This window comes from Mustela nigripes, chromosome 11 (assembly GCF_022355385.1).
Source record: "Mustela nigripes isolate SB6536 chromosome 11, MUSNIG.SB6536, whole genome shotgun sequence".
Taxonomy (NCBI): Eukaryota; Metazoa; Chordata; class Mammalia; order Carnivora; family Mustelidae; genus Mustela; species Mustela nigripes.
In genome coordinates this window covers 22,537,295-22,553,016 of record NC_081567.1, presented here as the reverse complement: position 1 = coordinate 22,553,016, position 15,722 = coordinate 22,537,295, and the positions used below count along the sequence as shown (strand labels likewise).

At 45.8% G+C, this 15,722-nt stretch overlaps 1 protein-coding gene across 5 annotated transcripts in view; it reads left to right on the top strand.

The window, feature by feature from the left end:
* SLC5A11 (solute carrier family 5 member 11) overlaps positions 1-15,722 on the top strand; it is a 42,278-nt gene that overhangs the window by 15,408 nt on the left and 11,148 nt on the right. For all 5 annotated transcript variants that reach the window (XM_059415162.1, XM_059415163.1, XM_059415161.1 and 2 more), the window contains 6 exons: positions 510-569; positions 2,133-2,237; positions 3,390-3,495; positions 5,815-5,895; positions 11,290-11,495; positions 15,058-15,193. In XM_059415162.1, coding sequence (XP_059271145.1) covers positions 510-569; positions 2,133-2,237; positions 3,390-3,495; positions 5,815-5,895; positions 11,290-11,495; positions 15,058-15,193 — 694 coding nt within the window. The remainder of the gene's footprint in view (positions 1-509; positions 570-2,132; positions 2,238-3,389; positions 3,496-5,814; positions 5,896-11,289; positions 11,496-15,057; positions 15,194-15,722) is intronic.

Here is a 15,722-nt window from a genome sequence, read left to right as displayed (position 1 = left end):
AGATCACAAGTAGGCAGAGAGGCAGGCAGAGAGAGGAAGGAAAGCAGGCTCCCTGCTGAGCAAAGAGCCCGATGCGGGGCTCGATCCCAGGACCCTGAGATCATGACCTGAGCTGAAGGCAGAGGCTTTAACCCACTGAGCCACTCAGGCGCCCCAGTGACTAACATTTTTACAGTACTCGTTTTGTGCTGCCGACTTAGTACCCTACGCACAGTACCCTATGATAGGATTCACTTAGCAAGCCCATCCTGGATCAACGAGGGAGGGCCACCCCTGGGTGGCGGGGGAATGACACGAGGTTTCGGGGGACACTGCATGAGGAGTCACAGGAAAAGCTGCTATTTCCGTGCTCCCTCCTTCCTCCGCTTCTCCCATTTCAACACGGAAATACGATGGCCCAGGGAGGATGAGCTACTGAACCCGAGACGGAGCCAGGCCAGGTGACCGCCAAGTGCAGAGGGAAATCCAAACCAGCACCTCGATGTGCCTGACTCTGTTTTCTCGGGCAGGGCCTGTTCTCTGTGTTGATGTTGGCCTGGATCTTCCTGCCCATCTACATCGCTGGTCAGGTGAGTTGGGGTGCTCTGGGATGGGAAGAGCCTTTGGGAGGGTCACCCTTGGGTTCCCTCCCTCCCCCCTGAGGACATCCGTTAGCCAGTCCCTGGAAACTCCCCACATGGTGAGGGTCGCTGCCCAGGTGAGAGCGGGGAGCCCTGTCCTTAGCAGCTCCTACCTGCTGCCCCCTGAGGGAGATGCACACAGGCTTTTCAGAGGCTGGAAGCAACAGGGGCTCAAAAACACTTTTTTTTTTCTCAATGCCAAGACACAGACACAAGACTCACAGTGTCTTAAAACTTAATCCATAACAGGTTACTGCTTTTCTTCCTTTGCATAGAAAACTATACAAACAGAGTTGTTTCTGGTGGATGTGAAACATCAACATTTTTGTTCCCAAACGACGGTGCTTTAAGACTTTTTGGAAAAAGTAGTTTAAAAAATTGTTTCTGATCCAACAGCTTTGCGTCAGTCCTCCTGCCTCGACTTCCTTCTGTTTTAGGGATCCTACCACACAGGCAAGATCATACTGTCCCATCGTGGTTTTAATGATGCAAGAACTGATTTTCACTTTTTATTGAGGCAGTTAAAGAAATACACAAGTAGGGAGACCTGCTGAATGATAAAAGGAATCATTTGAAAAATTACGTTGTACCAAATGTAGTGTGATCCTGTGTAAAGGGCAAGGGTACATGGATGAATAACCTTGGAGATAATACGGAGTCTGAGTAAGATAAGCAGGGCCTTAGTGGGTGGCTGGCAGGGGGCTCCCACCTCCAACTGGGACTTGCTCCCATGTGGGCAAAATATCTGGGGTATACCAACACTGGGCTGGGACCGAAGCAGCAATAATTATGTATTAACAGCTCCTCTGGAAAGGGGTAAAGATCGGTGGAGATGCAGGTTATTTCCCAGGTAGGGCAGCCAGACATTCTCGGCCACTTTCTCTGGCAAGGAAAGGTAATGTCATCTGCTGAGAGGGAGGAAGGAATTCGGGGGCTGGAGTTGAGAGGAGGCAGGGAGACTTGAAATGGTAGCTGTGGTTGCTTCTAATAGGAAAATGTGGGAGCTCAATCCATTAAACTGACTAACTCACTCGTTCGCCCTGTCAAATAAAAGTCATTTTAAGACATAAAAACAGTGAGTAATGGGTAATACAATTGGGATGGGAGTGATAGATATCCCCCTGCACAGAACCTCAATTCCTCCACACCCCATCCCTCTGCCCCCAATTTCTCCTCCTTTTTTTTTTTTTTTTAAGATTTTATTTATTGGAGAGAGAGAGAGTGAGCACAAGCAGGGGGAGAGGGAGAAGCAGATTCCCCCCTGAGCAGGGAGCCTGACTTGGGACTCGATCCCAGGACCCTGGGATCCTGACCTGAGCCGAAGGCAGACACTTAACTAGTGAGCCACCCTCCTAACCCCATTTTCTTCTTCTCTCCTAAGTCTATGATTAAGAAGACCATCAGTGCTGCTGAGTTGGGCGAGGAACGGGGGAGGGGAGAGGGAAGGGGCAGTGCCAGGAGGCCATGTGCCCCAAATCAGGTGGGTGGTAACAGCTCAACTCTGGCCTCCAGGTCACCACGATGCCAGAATACCTAAGGAAACGCTTTGGCGGCAACAGGATCCCCATCATCCTGGCTGTGCTTTACCTGTTCATCTACATCTTCACCAAGATCTCGGTAAGGTGGGGACCCAGCCTGGCCGCGTCCCTAGAGCATGGTGAGAAAATGGAATACAGCCATTGGTAGTGTGTCCTGCCCATGCATGTCCTCTCCTTGGGCGGGCTTCAGGGCGCTTGGAGAATGAGAGGGGTCAGGGAAGAGGGTAAGCTCTGGGAGAGGAAGTTGGGAGAAAAGTTGGAGGGAGGGACACCTCTTTCTACTCCTGCCAGAGCTCTGGCAACATATCAGGATGGTGAAGGTTGAAGAACAGGGCTCTGAGAGCCCTGCCAAACCTCGGTGGGGAGCTGTTCTCTTCCTCCCGGGATCAGGCAGTCATCAGGTATTCATCAGGTGTGTGGAGGCCCATGGAGACTGCCCCACCCTGGCCTTTGGCTGGATGGGCAGATTTCAAGAAAGGCCAAGAGCAGACCTGACTCATGCTGATGCTGTCTCTGCTTACAGCTGGGACTGGGGAGAGCCTACCCCAGGTGCGGAGAGTGGGAGTGGGTGCAGTGCAGAGGAATTCCATTCAATCCAGACAACAATAATTGATTCTGTGCCAGCTGCAGGCTTGAAAGATAGACGTTAGATGACAACATTCGTTCAGAACTCCCCTCTCAGCCTGGTGGGAAGCTACAGACTTAGGAAGCCTTCACAAGGGAAGTTACGACCAAGGATGATTACCAGCTAGGGAAAGGGGGCCTGGCATTCTGGATGGATAGACAGGGCTTGTTAAGGGAAGCAGGGAACGTGAAGAGAATGAGGGAAATGAGGTCAAGGGGCAAGCAGACCATGAAGCCTGAAATGCAATTTTAATGTTTTTATGTAGATATAAGTTTGGGGTTCATGGGGGCAGAGCCACTGGAGAATATTAATGGGCAGGAGAAGGATGACATGATCATGGCAATATTTGATAAGGTTGCGGTGTTGAGGATGGAGAGTGGAACCAAGAGTAGAAGCAGGAAGACCACTGAGGAGGTTGTTGTATTAGCCTGGTGAATGGGTGTCAAATGTAATGGCCCACATGGCTCCAGTTTGAGACCCCCGATCTGGGAAGAGGTGGCTGAAGCAGTAGAGAACTCTTCTGTATTTGCCAGAATCCAGGCTTAGGGGAGCCTGTGCTGAAAATGTCCCTCCATTCATTCATCCATCAATTTCATGTCTCCCCAGGTGGACATGTATGCAGGCGCCATCTTTATACAGCAGTCTCTGCACCTCGATCTCTACCTGGCTATAGTCGGGCTGCTCGCCATTACAGCTCTGTACACTGTTGCAGGTGTGTCTGAGTAAGGGGTGATGCTTGAGAGCCTGTGGCCTGTCCCCTGTCTTTTCCTGGCTCATCTTCTGATGTTCCCATGTGTTAAAACCATTCATTCATTACACCTCACTCCACGACCCCAGATGAGATGATTTCTCTTGGCCGTTGTCCAAAGGAAGAGGGTTCCCTTTTAGAAAGAGGATTTAAAAACACACCAAAACTGTATCAAGCTATTTCCTATTTATTTATTGAAAAACTATTTATTGAGAACTGTCAGAGCTGAGCATGTTTCTCCACACACACTCTGGAAAGCTAGTTGGGAAGTGACCCTAATTCTGGAGGCTGAGGTTCGGTGGTCTCCTCTTTCCCCATCAGAGCAGCATCATAGGAGAGAGACCAGCCTCTACTAGGCCCCAGACAAGTATTTGGTTTGGAATATTTGCCTTCTTATCTTCACATTCTGCTCCAGCTTCATCCCGCTCTGCCCCCTCTTGGTGTAATATAATTCATTCTACAAATATACCTATATATTACCTAGCATGTGCAAGACATCGTGCTAGGAAATGGGGCACAGCAGTAAGAAAAACAGACAAATTCTTTACCCAAAAGGACCTTATATTCTAATGGGGATGGGGAGACAGACAACAGAGCATGACAACCAAGAAATAATATCAGGACATATTATAATCTGGTAAGTGTGCTGAAGGGAGTTTAAGCAGGATGAGATGGGGAGTGATGGGATAAGGAGGTTTGTTGTTGTTGTTGTTGTTTTCCCACAAAGAATGTTCAGGGAAGGCCTTTCTAAGGCCTTCTTGAACCACATTTAAATGGTATGAAGGAAGCTCTCAAGAGAAGCTCAGGGGAAGAGAAGTCCAGGCAGAGGGATGGTCACATGTAAAGACTCTTAGGACGAGAACATGCTTGCTTGGGGAACAAAGGGGTGGTCAGTGTGGCTGAGGCTGAGCGAGGAAATGGTTGTTCAAGTGCATCCTGCTCGGCTCTGGGGGGCCATGCCCACAAACCAGAGAGGGATGTACCCCCGACCCTGTGTGGAACAGCATCCCTAATGATGTGCAAAAGGCCAGCCATTGGCACATCGCAGGAGACAAAATGCACCTGGGTTTTATTCTAAGTGCCGTGCATCTCCACTGGCGGCTCTAAGTGGAAAAGCAACCAAATCGAACGTATGCAGAGGCCCCTGAAGGATCTCAGGGGGTTCCACGCTCATGGAGGCCATGTGCCGGGAGCCCCAGGAAAGAGAAAGGCTAGCGGCCAAAGTCAGTTTATCTTGGCATTTCCTTGTTTGGGGAGTCTGTGTCCCCATTACGCTGATCTCTCTCAAGACAAGGGACATGCTGGTTTGTTTGCCTCTCTGTCCCTTCCACAAAGAGCTTGGCAGGGTGCTCACGAGAGATTTGGGGAAGGATTGAAGAAGACACTGCACCCAGGGCCTGGCACGTGGTAACTGCTCAGTAATCATCAGTATAGGAACGATGCCAGCTTCTAGTGGCAGAATCTCAGGCTGGATTATTGCCTCAGAGGGTCAGGGCCAGAATGGAGGCCGGATCTCTCTCCATGTTTGTGACGGGGACCCTGTTCATGCTGGCAAGGAGAGAGGAATCAGAGTGGAACACTACAGCTCCGTGCACACTTTCTGCACACTGGCACTGCCCACGAATAAACGTGCTCACATGAGAGAAGCATCTCTTTCCCCTTTGGGAAGAAGGAAGCGGGAAGTATGGTACAGGGAAGAGACTGGGAAGATCACCCTGTCCAGATGCTGATGGACCTGCTGCCATTATATGGTCATGATCAGCTGGTCTCACCTGGCTCAGAAGGGGAGGTCGATGACATCTGGAATAGCTGGCTGGGGCAAGGTGGCCTCCCTCATGCGGTTGGTGGTTGGCGTGGGCTCTCAGCTGGGCTTCCCCTGTGTGAGGCATCACCCTCAGGTAGGCAAGGGTGGGCTTCTCCGGCATGGAGGTCTCAGGGCAACAAGAGAACAAGAGCAGAGGCTTCCGGGGCCTTGAGGCCTAGGCTCTGAGCTGCACAATATCACTCCCGCCCTAATCTGCAGATCAAAGTAACCCATTTGGCCAAGACTCTCATTAAGAGGTAGAGAAATCAGCTTCACCTCAACATGGAAGGAACAGCAAAGCCACACTGCCAAATGGGCAGGCGCTCAGGAAGGAGACACTGTGGCCATCTTTGCACACGACACTAAGAAGTCTCCTCAGGCAGGTCTTGAAATTGCAGGTTCTGTTGCTCCCCAGGGTAACTCCTCTCTACCACCATACCTGACGCTCACCTCGTGCTTATCCCCACCCCTACCCTCAGGTGGCCTGGCCGCTGTGATCTACACAGATGCCCTGCAGACTCTGATCATGCTCATAGGAGCACTCATCCTGATGGGCTACAGTAAGTGGGGCCCCAGGGTCACTTGGGTGGATGACAACCACACTCTTGATGACATCTGCTTTCATCACTGTGATCAGCAAGCCCAGGGTCAAAAGCATAACACAGGGCATTCCTGTCATGGGGAACTTCCTTCAGGCATGTTATTTTAGCTGGAAGAGAACTTGGCTTATGGAAACTTACTGGTTTTTTTTTTTTTTTTTAAGATTTATTTATTTTAGGGGGAGGGGGAGGAGAGGGCATAAGAAGAACGAATCTCGGGGCACCTGGGTGGCTCAGTGGGTTGAGGCCTCTGCCTTCAGCTCAGGTCATGATCCCAGGGTCCTGGGATGGAGCCCCACATCGGGCTCTCTGCTCAGCAGGGAACCTGCTTGCCTTCCTCTCTCTGCCTGCCTTTCTGCCTACTTGTGATCTCTGTCTTTCAAATAAATAAATAAAATCTTAAAAAAAAAAAAAAGAAGAAGAAAGACTCTCCAGCAGACATTCCCCCCCACACTGAGCAAGGAGCCCCACGTGGAGCTCCATCCCACAACCCCAAGATCATGACCTGAGCTAAAATCAAGAGTCAGCTTCTTAACCAGATGAACTACCCAGGTGCCTCGACATTTACTGTTTTTAAGTAAAAATAAATAGTTCTTCCAATGTTGATATGGAAAAGTGACTAATAAATAAGAGAGGTTGGGGTACCTGGGTGGCTCAGTGGGTTAAGCCTCGACCTTCAGCTCAGGTCAGGATCTCAGGGTCCTGGGATTGAGCCCTGCACCGGGCTTTCTGCTCAGCAGGGAGCCTGCTTCCTCCCCTTCTCTCTCTGCCTGCCTCTGCCTACTTGTGATCTCTATCAAATAAATAAATAAAATATTTTTTAAAAAATAATAAATAAATAAATAAGAGGGGCAAAGGCACAGCTGTTCCTTACAGAAGAATTCCAGTGAATAAGTACAGACAGAGGGAGAGCTAGAAAATCACCATGAGGACATCACAGTGATCTGCAGGCAAGATCAAATGATAAATTCTCAAGTTGGCAGGTGAAAGTTCATGAAGACACAGGATCTTTGTATGGCCTCAATTATCATGCCCAAACTATTAATTGAAAAGGGAAAAGTAGCCACTCTCCACGGGAGCAACCTAGCTCACACCACTGTAGCTAAATGATCACCAGGAATGAGCCATTGATACCGTATAACTCCTGATATGGGGAGGAGGGTACAATGTATCCTCTGTGCCATGTTTGTCGACAAGACATAACCTCAGCTTCATTAGAAGAACCATCAGAAGTCCAGACTGAGAGACATTTTACATCGCCTAACCAGTTCCTCATAAGTACTAAAGGCATGTAAAATACAGACAGACTCAGGAATTGTCTAGGAACAGGAGTAGAAGGATATAAACAAGAGTACCTTAAAAGGGTGTCTTTCTGCACGGTTTCCATTTTATTTCTGTTCTTTTCATCTTTACAAATAAGACTTCGGAGTAATCATGGAATAATTGTTTCACAACATGAACAGAAAAGGCTTATTACTAACTTTACCAAGAAGTGTTTCAGAACCTTAGAAGAAGAAACGCTTCACTGGTGTCCTGTGTGTAAAGAGGACATACAGATGAGTAACAGATACGTGAAATGCTGCTGTCCTAAATACCAAAGCTTTGAGCCTTCCAGGGCCACATGAGCTACTTAAAACAGGTTTTCAGAGGCAAGAGAGAACCAATATAGATCTGCCCAGGGTCTATTATTCTTAGCCAAACCTCTAGATCTTTCTCCATAAAAGGATGGGTTCCAGATGCAGAAGTTCCATTACTTAATTCTTATGGTCAGGCAGGAAAGAGTTTGCAGACCGGCCCCCAGTAGTCCTCACCAATCTGCTGTATCTATTAGATGTTTGTTATCTAATTGACCAATTATGTGTGCATTTATTTCTGTGCCCTCAGTTCTGTCCCAGTCATCTATGTGTCTTTTTATGCCAACACCATCTGTTTTGATTTCTACAGCTTCATAATATAGTTTGAAATCAGGAAGTGTGAGGCCTTCCGCTTTGTTTTTCTTCCTCAATGTGGTTCTGGCTATTTGGGGCTTTTGTGGTTCCAGATGAATTTTAGAATGATTTTTTTTCTGTTTCTGTAAAAAATGTCATCGGAATTTAATAGGGATTGCACTGAATCTATAGATTGAGGGGCATCTGGCTGGCTAAGTCCCTGGAGGTTGTGATTCTTGATCTCAGGGGGATGAGTGCAAGCCTTACTTGGAGCATGGCACTTACTTGAAAAAAAAAATCCATAGATCATATTGAGTAGTGTGGATATTTTAACAATATTCTTCCAACCTATGAACACAGAATATCTGCCCATTTATTTGTGCTTTCTTCATTTTTTCATCCATGTTTTATAGTTTTCATTCCTAAGTATTTTAGCCTTTTTGATGCAATCATAAGTATGATTGTTTATTTAAATGTCTCCTTCCATTTGTGTATAGAAATGTAACTGATTTTTGTATATTGATTTTGTACCTGCAACTTTACTGAATTCGTTTATTGCTTCTAACAATTTTTGGTGGAGTCTTCAAGGTTTCCTCTGTATAATTCCTGTGTTCCACAAACAGAGACAATTAAGCCCTTGGATATTTTTCAGGTATATTTCTGTTATCGATTTTTAATTAATTCCACTACAGCCATAGAATAAATTTTATATGATATTGTTTCTTGTTAATTTGTTGAGGTTTGTTTTGTGGCCCCGAGACTTTGCCTGACTTCATGAACATTCCATATGTCCTTGAAAAGAGTATGCTGCTGTTGGCTATACTGTGTTATCAGTACCAATTAGGTCAAGAGGGTTGACAATGTTCAATACTCTATCTTTATTACTTTTTTCATCTATTTTCTCTATCGATGATTACAAAAGGGGTACTGACATTTCCAATGATAGTTGTCGATTTGTCCACTAGTCTTTGCATCATTTACTTTGAAGCTCTACTGTTAGGTGAATACGTATTTAGGAGTGTTATACATTCTTAGTGATTCAATTTCTTTATCATTATGTGATGTCCCTCTTTATCCCTGGTTGTATTCTTTATTCCAGGGTCTCCTTTGCCTGGTATTAATTTAGCCTCTCCAGCTTTTTCTTTTTCTTTTTCTTTTCTTTCTTTCTTTTTTTTTTTTTCTGATTCAAATCCCCAAACTTACTTACTTACTTTCTTTTTTTTTTGTTTAATTTTCTTACCTTTTCAGTGTTCCAAGATTCATTGTTTGTGCACCACACCCAGTGCTCCATGCAGTACGTGCCCTCCTTAATACCCACCACCAGGATCACCCATCCTCCCACTCCCCTCCTTCCAAAACCCTCAGTTTGTTTCTCAGAGTCCATAGTCTCTCCTGCTTCTTCTCCCACTCTGATTTACCCCAATTCACATTTCATTTCCTTCTCCTAATGTCTGCCATGTTATTCCTAATGCTCCACAAGGAAGTGAAACCATATGAAAACTGACTTTCTCTGCTTGACTTATTTCTCTCGGCATAATCTCCTCCAGTCCCATCCATGTTGATACAAAAGTTGGGTGTTCATCCTTTCTGAGGGAGGCATAATACCCCATTGTATATATGGACCATATCTTCTTTATTCATTCATCTGTTGAAGGGCATCTTGGCTCTTTCCAGTTTGGTGACTGTAGCCATTGCTGTATGAAAATTGTGGTGCAAATGGCCCTTCTTTTTACTACATCTGTATCGTTGGAGTAAATACACAGTAGTGCAATTGCAGGGTCACAGGGTAGCTCTATTTCTAATTTTTGAGGAACCTCCACACTGTTTTCCAAAGTGGCTGCACCAACTTGCATTCCCACCAACAGTGTAAGAGGGTTCCCCTTTCTCCACATCCTCTCTAACACTAGTTGTTTCCTGTCCTGTTAATTTTGTTCATTCTAACTGATGTAAGGTGATATTTCAATGAGGTTTTGATTTGAATCTCCCTGATGGCTAATGATGATGAACATTTTTTTTGAAGATTTTATTTATTTATTTGACAGACAGAGGTTACAAGTAGACAGAGAGGCAGTCAGAGAGAGGAGGAAGCAGGCTCCCTGCTGAGCAGAGAGCCCGATGTGGGGCTCGATCCCAGGACCGAGCCAAAGGCAGAGGCTTTAACCCACCGAGCCACCCAGGTGCCCCAATGATGAACATTTTTTCATGTGTCTGTTAGCCATTTGCATGTTTTCTTTGGAAAAGTGTCTGTTCATGTCTTCTGCACATTTTTTGAAGTGATTATCTGTTTTTTGGGTGTTGAGTTTAAGGGGTTCTTTATAGGTCTTGGATATCAGCCCTTTGTCTGTAGTGTCATTTGGGAATATCTTCTCCCATTCCGTGGGTTGCATCTTTTTTTGTTGACTGTTTCCTTTACTGTGCAGAATCTTTTGATCTGGATGAAATCCCAAAAGTTCATTTTCACTTTTGTTTCCTTTGCCTTTGGAGACATGTCTTGAAAGAAGTTGCTGGGTCCAATGTCAAGAGGTTACTGCCTATGTTCTCCTCTAGGATTTTGATAGATTCCTGCCTCATTTTGAGGTCTTTTATCCATTTCGAGTTTATCTTTGTGTATGGTGTGAGAGAATGGTCTAGTTTCATTCTTCTGTACATAGCTATCCAATTTTCCCAGCACCATTTATTGAAGAGACTGTCTTTTTTTCTTGATTACCAGTGTTTGAATAGTATATATTTCTTTTTTTTTTTAAGATTTTATTTATTTATTTGAGAGAGAGAGAGAGAGCACAAGTGGGGAGGCAGGAATGAGGGGTGCTTGAATGGCTCAGTTGTTACAGGTCTGCTTTGGGCTCAGGCTGTGATCCTAGGGTCCTGGGATGGAGTATGATGCTCCCTGCTCAGTGGGGAGCCTGCTCCTCCCTCTCCTGCCGGCCACTCTCTCTGCTTGTGTTCTCTTTCACTATCTCTATGTGTGTGTCAAATAAATAAGCAAAAATCTTTTTTTAAAAATTGTTATTACAAGGGAGCCTGGCTGGCTCGGACGGTGTAGTGTGTGATACTTGATCTCAACCTTGTGAGTTTGAGCCCCATGTTGGGCACAGAGATTACTTAAAAATAAGTAACTAGTTACTAGACCTACTGCTAGGTCTTACTGTTTAAAGGAGCAAATAACTACTAAGCCACAGTTTTAGTGTTTTGATGACTGCCTTAATATGTATGGCTTCCTTTATAATCCTGTATATTTTGTATTATGCATTGGTTATTAATATTCTTAGAAGCAATACATAGTCACTACCAGAGGCATCAAAAGAAGGTGACTAACTTTCCTTGTCTGCTCTGCTCTAAGTAGGATGTCACCCATCCAGCCATCCCCTTACCCTTGCTGTGGCTTGCTCTGAGTTTCTGGCAAATTCGGGCTTCCTCTGCATTTTAGGTTTTGCTGCAGTGGGCGGGATGGAAGGCCTGAAGGAGAAGTACTTCTTAGCCGTGGCTAGCAACCGGAGTGAAAATAACAGCTGCGGACTGCCTCGAGAAGATGCCTTCCATATTTTCCGAGACCCTCTGACATCTGATCTCCCGTGGCCGGGGATCCTACTTGGAATGTCCATCCCGTCCCTCTGGTACTGGTGCACGGATCAGGTACAGGGCATCTGATGAGGGAGCACCCTCCAGGATGCTTCTTTCTTTGTGGGGCTAGAGGCTGGGCTGGTTTCCTTCATCTCTTCTCTTGTTTGTATTCCCCTTCCCTCTCCCCCCGCCCCCCCAAGCTCAACTACTCCTTCCTTTCTATTATTCTACATTATTTTACTTCTTGAACTTGTTCATGTAGTGGCAAATCCAGGGCTACTAATATTTGCAAAGGGAAACTGTTTTTGGTTTGTTTTTAAAGATTTACTTATTTATTTAGAAAGGGAGAGAGAGAGAGAGAGCACGCAGGGGGTGTGATGCAGAGGGAGACATTCACAAGCAGACTCTGTGCTCAGCGCAGAGCCTGACGTGAGGCTTGATCTCAACATCCTGAGATCATGACCTGAGCTGAAAAGCAAGAGTTTGATGCTTAACTGACTAAGCCACCCAGGCGCCCCTGCAAAGGGGAATTCTTAATATATCTTGCTAATGTCTGGAAAGATCCAGTAAGCAAGAGATGATACATTTTAAATGGAGATTAAAATTGGTATCCAATATCATTTACTCAACAAATACTCACTAGGTATCCTCTTTGTACCGGACACTTGGAAATCATGAGTAATAAACCAGACAGGGCTCTTGTCTCCCTTGGAGCTCACCTTCTTCTAGTGGAGGGTAGACAGACAGTAAGAAAATTATATGGAATAATGAAAGGTAATAAATGTCATTTTCTTAAAAGCAGGGTAGGGAAAGAGGGGTTGAGAAGGTAGGAATGCAGCTTAAAATAGGGTGGCAGGGTCCTGGGCTGGCTCATTCAGTGGAGCATGCAACTCTTGATCTTGGGATTGTGAGTTCAAGCCCCACCTTGGGTAAAGAGATTACATAAATAAAATATATAAAGCATTTTGAAAAATAAATAAAATAGGGTGGCAAGGGGAGATGGGACTGAGGAGTGACCCTTGGAAAAACAGGCCTCAAAAAAGAAAAGGGCTCGCTCTGATAGTTGGGGAACATTTGCAATGGAGGCAATAGCCAACATGTATAATAAGCCCTTTTGTGTTAAAGGGGGGAAGGCTAGAAGCAATATTTGCATTTCTTATATCTGCGTGAAGCAGCTCCAGGTGGATGCAGGTAAAACAAAGAGTGGATACTCGTGGGCAGGGAGATAGGTGTCAATTTTTTTTAAGGTTATATTTATTTATTTGACAGAGATCACAAGTAGGCAGAGAGGCAGGCAGAGAGAGAAGGGGAAGCAGGCTCCCCGCCGAGCAGAGAGCCCGCTGCGGGGCTCCATCCCAGGATCCTGGAATCATGACCTGAGCCGAAGGCAGAGGCTTAACCCACTGAGACACCCATGCGCCCCGATAGGTATAATTTTGTTGCATACCTGTTTATACTTGGTCAGGTTTCAAATCCAGCAAATATATCATCCGTTGAAATGTGAGAGGCTGAAAAGATAAGTTAACAACGGACAATCATGGTAACACTTAAACATTTACTGCTGGTGTAATGTGGCCAGTCCCTGGTCTAACCATTCTACATGAATTAATTCTTTTTCATACCATCCCTCTTGAACTGTGGTTCCATTACTTGGGCCAGGGAGTTGTCCTACAGGGGGACTCCTTCCTCCCCAGGCACCTGGGTTTTCAAGGGGCGCAGATATCTTCAAACTTCCTCACCTGCCTCTTAAATTAATGCTTGTATTCTCCACATCATGGGAACTAAAAGCCAGAATTCTTTTTGGTCACAGTTTTGGATCTCCAGTAGAAAGGGCTTTATTTTCCAAAGCTGTAAATGCTTTCCTCTCTGCTCCAGAGGGGTGGGCTAGGATTGAAGCCTGCATGCCTCTTTGAGCACCTTACTAAAGCAACAAGACGTCTTCTGTAGACCCTAATATCTTCACATTCTACGACCACATTCCAAAGTGTTCTAGAAAGGCTCAGTAGGTAAATGGAGTTCTGAGAAATAACATGTAACAGTTAAACCAACTTCTATAAATTTTTTTTAAATATTTACTTGTGTATTTGAGAGGGAGAGAGAGAACAAGCATGGGGTGGGGAGGGGCAGAGAGAGAGGGAGAGAGAGAAACTCCAGCAGACTCCACACTGAGCAGGGAGCCCAATACAGGGCTCAATCTCACAACCCTGAGATCACGACCTGAGCCAAAACCAAGAGTTAGAGGCTCAACCAACTGTGCCACTCTCAGGTGCCCCATTGAACCAACCTCTAAACAAGGATGTCTAACTTCTCAGTTCCATGCTCCCCACCTTTCCTCACATAAGCCAATCTCACATTTTAGTGAGTCTTTCACTTATGGCATCCAAACAAAAGTAATTGTGCCTGTCAGGGTACACTTGGTTGCAAGTGATAGACAAAAAAAATCAATCAATCAATCAAACAAACTATCTCAGGGGAAGGGTGGAGGATGTATTAGCTCAGGGAATACAAACAGCAGGAAGTTGAATGAGCCTTCAGAAACTGCTGGAACATACTCTGGTTTCCCTCTCCATCAGCCGTCTTTACACCTTCACTGTTTCACTGCAGACTAACAGGAAAGATGCTGGCATCTTCCCAAGGCCCAATCCAAAAATCCTGTTGAAGGGTCTAGTATAAGTCAGGTGCCTACCCTTGGATCAGGCAACTGTGCCCAAGATGATAATGTAGCTGTGTGGACAGGGTGTGGGTTTCAAAGAAGGAGCAGGACTCTAGGAAAACTAGTGTCCACTGTCAAAAAAAAAAAAAATGGGAAGAGTCCCAGATTTGTCCTGCTTGTCAAAGCTTGTCACGGGGCCTCTGACCTTACCCAGATGCTTCAACACTCAAAGCCTAAGAAAATAGAGAAAGTTCTGGGCTCATGTAGATTCAATCTGAAGACTGGAGGAGGATTTGGGGGGGATCTACTTAGAAAACACTCTGGAACAAGTTATTCCTTTTGAATAGGTAATGTTTTTTTTATTTGATACATATTTTAAAAATCTAATTTGAGATAGAGAAAGAGAGAGCATGAGTGGGAGGAGGGGCAGAGAGGGAGAAGCAGACTCCCCACTGAGCAGGGAGCCTTGATGTGGGGCTTGATCATGAACTGAGCTGAAGGCAGATGCTCAAATGACTGAGCCATCCAGGCATCCCAAGATAACTTTAATTTTAAGGGATTTTCCCCAGTAGAGTGGTGGAGGTGCAGCCAGTGTTCTAAGCCCCTCTCATAGTTGGCAATTCTAATGGAGACTGTTGGTGTTAAGGTGCTTATTTCCTTTGCCTCTTCTAGGAAGAAGTTCCATGGAAAGTTGTAATTGACCCACCTTGGATTCATACTTTTCCTCAACTGGTCATGGTAGCCAGAGAAGCAGAGAAACTCTATGTAGAAATCAAATCGGCCAAGTCCAACTCCAGGATAAAGACGTAGGGAGGGGATGGAACAGGGTTCTTAGCTTCCTCAACTGGAGCACAGGGATTGGGAATAGGAAAGTTTCCTCGAAGAGAAGCTAGACAAACCAAGATTCTAAGTCCATGATGCCTACCAACAAGCTTTGCACACTTAGCCACTTCATCCTCCAACCACCCCACTGTTTTCCAGGTGATTGTTCAGCGGTCTCTGGCTGCCAAGAACCTATCCCATGCCAAAGGAGGCTCTCTGATGGCTGCCTACCTGAAGGTGCTGCCTCTTTTCATGATGGTGTTCCCTGGAATGGTCAGTCGTGTCCTCTTCCCAGGTGAGAAGACAGTGGGGAGAAGAGATTATCTGTCTTTGAGTCACAGACTCTGTGAAGTATTCTAAACATATGACTGCCATCAGAGATTGGGACTGGAGTCCCGCATTGTGATTTGGCTGAGGTATCTCCATCCAGATATCTGACTCTACACTGTTTCCCAAAGGGGTTCAACAGGAATGTCTAGTAGATGTCCCAGGCCAGTAGAGAGGAGACCCATCTGGGGCCTTGCCTGAAATGTATTTTTTTTAAAGATTTTATTTATTTATTTGACAGACAGAGATTACAAGTAGGCAGAGAGGCAGTCAGAGAGAGGAGGAGGCAGGCTCCCTGCTGAGCAGAGAGCCCCGTGTGGGGCTCAATCTCAGGACCCTGGGATCATGACCTGAGCCGAAGGCAGAGGCTTTAACCCACTGAGCCACACAGGCACCCCCTGAAATGTATTTTTGAAGCCACAAACTACAGGCTAAGATCTTGTAGTTCCAGATGTCAGTTTCCCAAAGACTAATATGAAAGTTCCTCTTACGCTTTT